The following is a 6,754-nucleotide window of genomic DNA, read 5'->3' as shown; positions in this document are numbered from 1 at the left end:
AGGATGAGGGAGAGATTTCTAAAACCTTGATTTCTTCTTTAAAATTCGAGAAACGCTGTCAGGATAGCATACAACAGCTTGATCATCAACCCTATTTTACACTGTTTTCAAAATAAAATCTGGATTCTAAAATCCGCGTATCCAAACGGCCCCTTAGTGACGCCTTTTATTGATGATGAAGATTTTTCCGGATAATTTCTTATAGGTGACTGATTTTTTATTTAGGTGATGGATTTTACACTTAATCTTTTAATAAGTGTAAAGATAAACTACGAGCTTTGCTATAAACATGTTCCTTAGGTCTCTCTAAAGAAAGTATTCACTTTGGCACAAAACACACATTACAACCAGAGAAGATACTAAACACACGTACAACATTAGTAACCCTTTTACATATTATTATCCACCAATTTAGATAGCATAGTAAACACAAAGTACTATTAATGCTATTACATATTACATCCAATAGTAAGATAATCAATCCTTTATTGAGGAACATTTAAACCGGCCATAAAACTAAGTGAACCGCATCTATTCTTAAAGGGCAATCGGTTCAACAAACAATGCGATGATCCGCTCTTTGGTCTTCCCTTCTGCAAATGTGTATCCATCATCATTTTTGTACAATACTTCCATAACACGTGCGAGATTGACAATTGGCATAAGGAGAGCAAGTGAGACAGGAGGGTCAAGGTAGGCTTGACTTAGGCCTTTCCATGCAATCTTAATCAATTCTTGCAACTTATCACACGCCTCCTGCTCTGAGCACCCATGCTCCTTGACATAGCATTCGAGAGATGATACAACATGCCCTCGTTCTTGTTCAAACTTCAAATGTCAATGATACATAAAAATAATATTAAAATCAATACAAAAAATAATTACACATTTTATCTTCTTGTCTCATGTTACTTAAATTAGTTGATGCATGTATTATGATTTTTTTTTTTTGGGTTAAAAAGACTTACTCAACCCATAACTCAATGGCTGGACATAAAACACCTTCTGATTTAGATATAGGCACATCCCTAAGTTTTGTTTAGTTGGATTAGCTTTTAACTCTAGTACAGTTAGCAATCTCTTAAGAAATTAGAGGTAATTAGTTTGTGGGGGATAAGAATGTTATTGTACTGAGAAGGTAGTTTGTCATTAAAATAGTCATGAGACATGACAAGAATATGAAGGTTGTTTTAAGTAGGGCTGCAACTCGAGCCGGGTTTTACCCGACCTGCATCGACCCGACCCGAAAATAGCCTGGGTTGGGTTCAGGTTTCTCGGGTTTCGGGTCGAGCCGGGTTGAGCATCCAAAAGCCCGCATGAATCTCGGGTCGAGCCGGGTTTGAAGGGGCCCGACCCGAGTTACATAATTTATAGTATGTATTTTTTTTTTCTATTGTTAGTTAAAAGTTAAAAGTGAAAACCTACGCACGCACTGTTATAGTATGTGAGTGTAATTTCTGCTTCTATGAGTTGAGTTGATTCAAGTGTTTGATTCAGCATTGTTTGATTGTAATTACAGCATTGTTTGATTACAGCATTGTTTGATTCAAGTGTAATGTGAGTGTAATTACATCATTGTTTGATTCAAGTGTAATGTGAGTGTAATTTCTGCTTCTATGAGTTGAGTTGCCTTGCCAAACAAGAGTTTTCCTTAAAAAATTGCGTCAAAGTGAAAAAACACGACCCGACCCAAGATTTATCATGGGTAGGGCCGGGTTTGGGAATCGTGGGTTTTCCGAAAAAAAACTCGACCCGACCCGACCCGAGATATTTCTCGGGTAGGGTTGGGTTCTCCAAAACCCGTCCCGTCCGACCCGAGTTGCAGCCCTAGTTTTAAGGATGGGAAGTGATATATCCGCCCCTTTTGATTACTTGGGACACCCAGCAGCAGTGTATCAGCCCGTCTACTATCCTTTATACACTACTGCTGGGTTTCACAAGTAATCCAAAGGGGCGAATATATCACTTCCCTTCAAGGATTCATAATTTTATTAAGTCCACTGAGCTTTTTTTTTTTTTTCACAATATTACTGTAAATGTTTCATGTAAATCAGCATCCTACCTTGCTTCCCACGATGTCATCTCGGAGTCGGTTAACTATTGATGCATCCATAACAATCTTGGGCCTTGTGCTTGCCCAATCAAATGCCTCCTTTGTTGCAATTTCATCCATCCCAACAAAAGTGAGGATAGTAATACTTGGGTAACCACAACTGATCAATGAGAGGGTTAAATGCTCATTGAATAGAGGTACATATCCCTTGTTATACCATACAGCTTCATTAAAGTATGCTCCTGTTAACCATTTCATCTGCGATAAGAGCAAGTTGTTCAACCATAATATTAGAACATAAAAATTAGGGAAAAATACATTTACACCCCCTCTAGCTTTTGACACATACACTTCTAACCCTGACTTTCAAAACGTGACAACTACACCCCCTGAAGTTACAATGGGTTTTTTTTAACGTGACGGAATAGATGGTAAGGCGGAAATGACCAAAATGCTCTCGTCTTCCCCAACTGAAAATGAGATGGATATGGTGGCTGCAAAGGTGGGTATTGAATCTTAGATCTATTGAACCTTAATACGTGAACTGAAATCAAAATACAGTAACTTGGATCTAAATCCATCCTAACTTGAATCACCAAAAAACTTCAACGAATTGTTCAAAATCCCTATCTAAAAAACATGAAACCCATCTCATCTTCAACCTGGATACCTAAAAATATGCTCCAAATGTGCAGGCCCAAAATCCACTTTGAACCAGCTCCAAGCCCACTTCACTCATCTTCAAAACCATTCAAATCCAGATTCAATACCATATCCATCTCATTTATCCATCTCATTTCTATACCCATGCCAACCTAGATTCAATACCAAACCCATCTCATTTCCAAATCTATTCATGCCCAAATTCAGTGCCAAACCCATTCAAACCCAGGTTCAATATCCCATCCCTCTTGAAATACATCTCTCGGAGCCCAATTCGCCCATCCAGAAATCCAGATCGATAGCCGCTAGAACCCACCTTCGCAGCCACCCAACTTCGAAACCCATTTTCATTCCTTCACACTATCACAGATCTTATTTCAGGTATGTAAAAAATGCCCATTCATTTGCCTTTATCCCTGTTTCTTATTTCCTGGTTTTTTTAAGGTTCATGACCTAAAGCATATCTCAGAACTAGATCAGGCTGGGATTAACCATGCCACAATGTAAATGGGTTGTGCCGGAGATTGCGACGGCCACCGTGATGAAGGAAATGGGTGATGAAGGAAATGGCAAAACCCTAATCCCTCTGCAAATGGCTTAAAACCAGTGAGGGTATTTCTATCCTCAAAATCTTAACCCGGGTTAGTTTGGGCCATTCCGTCGGGTTAAACTAACGGACAGTTGACGGAAGGGGTATACTTATAACAAAATGCAACATCAGGGGGTGTAGTTGTCACGTTTTGAAAGTCAGAGTTAGAAGTGTATGTGTCAGAAACTAGAGGGGGTGTAAATGTATGTTTCCCGAAAAATTATCATCGAAAAGGAAACACAAGGTTATCTTCCCAAAACAACTCAAGGATGTTGATGTTGGCACTCCCATGTTTAATAATTGTATAAAATTCAAGTTATCTTTTCTTTTTGCTTTTGATTGATTTTTGGGAACAGCAATAACGTTTGCCAGCCGTTTAAATAATAAAAGAGTAGATGAGTGAGTGCAATTATCAAAACATGGTATTGGCAATATCTGTAGCCTAATTTAAATGTTCTTAATATGGCTCAAATTTTATGTATGTTAAGATGTCATACTGCTTCTATTAAGTATGGTACACGATAAGACTTTCCATCTGCTGCAAGTTCCTCTTCTATTTCCTTGACAGTACTCAACAACGCAAGATAGCACACTTTCATGTATTTTGGAAGCTGATGTGCTGACTCAACATCCCACCTGAAATTAATTAGCCATTCACAATATCAGTTCCTGGCCTATTAATGATTGCCAAATGAAACTAAGAAGTCATTTTCTTACAAGATATGGTGGTAGACATGTGGACTAACTTATAAAACTCATCAATTTCCTCAGTTAAAAATCATATGGATATATATGGACTATCGTGGGTAATATTTTTCCATCACCTTTCTAGCACAATATCAGCATTATATATACGTACCTTGGGTGATACTCTGTTGTTGTTTGGCAAATGGCCTGTTACTTTGCATCTTCAGAAGAAAAGAGAATGGAAGAGAGAGAGAGAGAGAGAGACATATAGTATATGAGATGAAAATTCAAAGGATGTCTAAGGGCATGTTGAGAAAGAATGAAAAATATTTCATGGAATATTTCTCTACCTAGCATGAGTGGAAGAGTGATACGGAAGTGGGAGAGAAAGATTTGAGGAGGTGGTGAGTGAGGAGAAAATGGTGGAAAAAATTCCTAATTTAAACAGGAATCTATTTTCCTGTCTTTTTAATGCATCATCTCACCAATCTCCTCATTCGCGGCATTATCATGTCTCCCTCTCAGGGCCCACTTTACTTCTCTTTTGGTTTGGGGAAACAAATAATCCCTGAATTTTAGTCTCATGGTCTGCAAAGATGTATATGTAAGGGTGGTGGCAACATTTAGTGTTGTATTGTATTTTGTGATGAGGGTCTTGTATAAGTTGCGATGTAACACGTTATAGTCCTTTGGCATATTAACCAAAATGCTATAAAATAGTAGTCTCTATTCAAAGCAATAGAAATAAAAGATACATGTAAGTCGAGTACCTATTGAGTGCATCCGTGAATAGTTGTAGTTCCTCAAATTCACCGTACACATCGTAAATGTCATCAATCACTGATATCATGGCCAACATTTTGGTAGCCATTATTCTAGCTCGAGAGTGTTGCGGTTCAAAATGCACCCCAATCGCCCAAAAAAAGTACAATTCCGTTATTCGGTCTCTAGCATAAGGTATGCTTCCTATAAGATCCATGTCCTTCCACCACCTGTAAGGTATATCAATATAGTCTATTTTAACCTGAGTTAATCTAATGTGGCATGTTTCATTTCATCTAATACCTAATACAATAAAAACATCAGTGTTCCCATTATATCTAGAATAGATAATATGATGATGAAGAACTCATTTTTTAGAGATTTATATGGTGGCCGACCATGAAGTCCTGTGCGAGAGGTACCGCCCTTGATATTTGACTCATTTAAAATTGGGCTGCTGTTGGATTAAATATCAATGGTGGTACTTCATCGTAGTATCATACATGGGACTTGGCTGTCGGGAACCATATAATTTCTCCATTTTTTATATATGGAGTGCCACCAGCTTTGATGGTTTCTCTATAGCTCAGTAACATATATAGTTAATATAAACTCACCTCGTAAGATCCTTTAACTCTCTCTGGTGTAACGATTGTAAGAGATTGAAATCCAACTTTGCAAGCTCTAGCACAACATCATTTCGTCCCTTCTCTTCTTCGTATACCGATATGTAATGCCTATGCTCTAGCCTTTGGACACTCTTCCACAAGGGCATCTCTAAGTCGTGTTCTATCTGTGTTGCAAGTTTAGAATCGAGATTGCTTATACCAGACTTAAGGTGTTTCTGCGTAAATATAAGGGCCTCGTTTAATAGATCCTCTCCTTCTGTGCTGAGATGTGCGGCTTCATACAAGCTTAACAGTCCCCTCACATCTTTAATTAAGGCCTCATTGAACTTTCCCTCCTCGTCATGGAACTTGTAAAATACATCTATTTCATCAACACTGAACAAAGTCATGTTTTAAATTATCAATGAGAAAATTTGTGTGAGACGTAGCACAAGTTCTCGGAAAGAAGAAAACAAACTAATGAAAAAATATTTACCTGAAGACACATTAAACCCATGTTGTCTTAGTAGTCGAAATCGGAGAGCAACCACAAACAAATCATCATCAACATCATCTGTTTGAGATTGAAATATTTGATGTAGTGCTTCATCGATCTCCTTTTCAAAGTGATATGCCACTCCAAGACGTTGAAGCACGTCAATCAACTCAATTTCTTGTTGTGACCCCTTAGCTCTGGATAGCATTCTATTCACTTCTTCCTTCAATTCTTCAACCCTCTTACTCCATGCATCCAACTTCTACATGGTACCATTTAAAGAACAATAGCTATGGTAATTATGAAAGGCTATAATTCAACTTAATTGATCTCGCTAACTCTTACTTCCCGACTGTAAACATAAACCTTAAATTTTATATTTTGCTAAATTTTACGATGATCCTTTTTCCTTCTTTTCTGACCGTAACTTGATAAATTGGTATAATAGAAGGAAAAAGAGGTGAGTATACAAAAAAAAAATAAACCATTGAATTGAGCATTAACTATCATCATGCGTTCTAGGGATTTGCTAGGGTCCATCGCAAATGGCATTTCGCAGCTGGTCTGTCGCTTGTGAGCCTGCGTTCTATCAAGACACATTAGCTACACAACTTTTGATATCTGTCATAATGAAAGGTGATAATTGAATTTTTAACGAACCCTCTCTCCCTCCTTACATTTTGATCATGAGAGTAGGCGAGGAAGTGATCTCCCCAAACGCCTGGGTGAAAAACTTCTAATTTGCGGTTGCTTTGTGGCTTCCCATCTTCTAGTGAATTGATGATGGAACCAAAAGAAGGGGTTGCAGTTACAAGATCCATAGTAATGCCAAGGTTGGGAAATCAAACAAAGGAATATAAGGGCGGTAATGTATTTTGGAATAGAGGTGTCACAAG

General features: G+C 38.0%; 1 protein-coding gene across 3 annotated transcripts; it reads right to left on the bottom strand.

Moving 5' to 3' along the window:
* Positions 1-377: 377 nt before the first annotated feature.
* LOC143855026 (putative terpene synthase 2) lies at positions 378-6,723 on the bottom strand. 3 transcript variants are annotated; one of them, XM_077365185.1, is made up of 8 exons: positions 6,536-6,723; positions 6,363-6,437; positions 5,859-6,120; positions 5,372-5,744; positions 4,763-4,984; positions 3,803-3,941; positions 2,063-2,311; positions 378-828 (listed from the first exon to the last, which is right to left on the bottom strand). In XM_077365185.1, exons 1-8 carry the CDS (start codon positions 6,677-6,679, stop codon positions 538-540), a joined length of 1,755 nt encoding a protein of 584 aa, XP_077221300.1. In that variant the 5' UTR covers positions 6,680-6,723; the 3' UTR covers positions 378-537. The 3 variants fall into 3 exon arrangements, with proteins under 3 accessions (XP_077221300.1, XP_077221302.1, XP_077221301.1); XM_077365187.1 differs by lacking the exon at positions 4,763-4,984; XM_077365186.1 differs by lacking the exon at positions 6,363-6,437.
* Between the last annotated feature and the right edge of the window lie 31 nt (positions 6,724-6,754).

The sequence above is a fragment of the Tasmannia lanceolata genome, unplaced genomic scaffold (assembly GCF_043159265.1).
Source record: "Tasmannia lanceolata isolate RefF3 unplaced genomic scaffold, GAP_Taslan_0.1 ptg000020l, whole genome shotgun sequence".
In the NCBI taxonomy this organism is placed as follows: Eukaryota; Viridiplantae; Streptophyta; class Magnoliopsida; order Canellales; family Winteraceae; genus Tasmannia; species Tasmannia lanceolata.
This window is presented reverse-complemented; position numbering and strand designations above follow the sequence as displayed.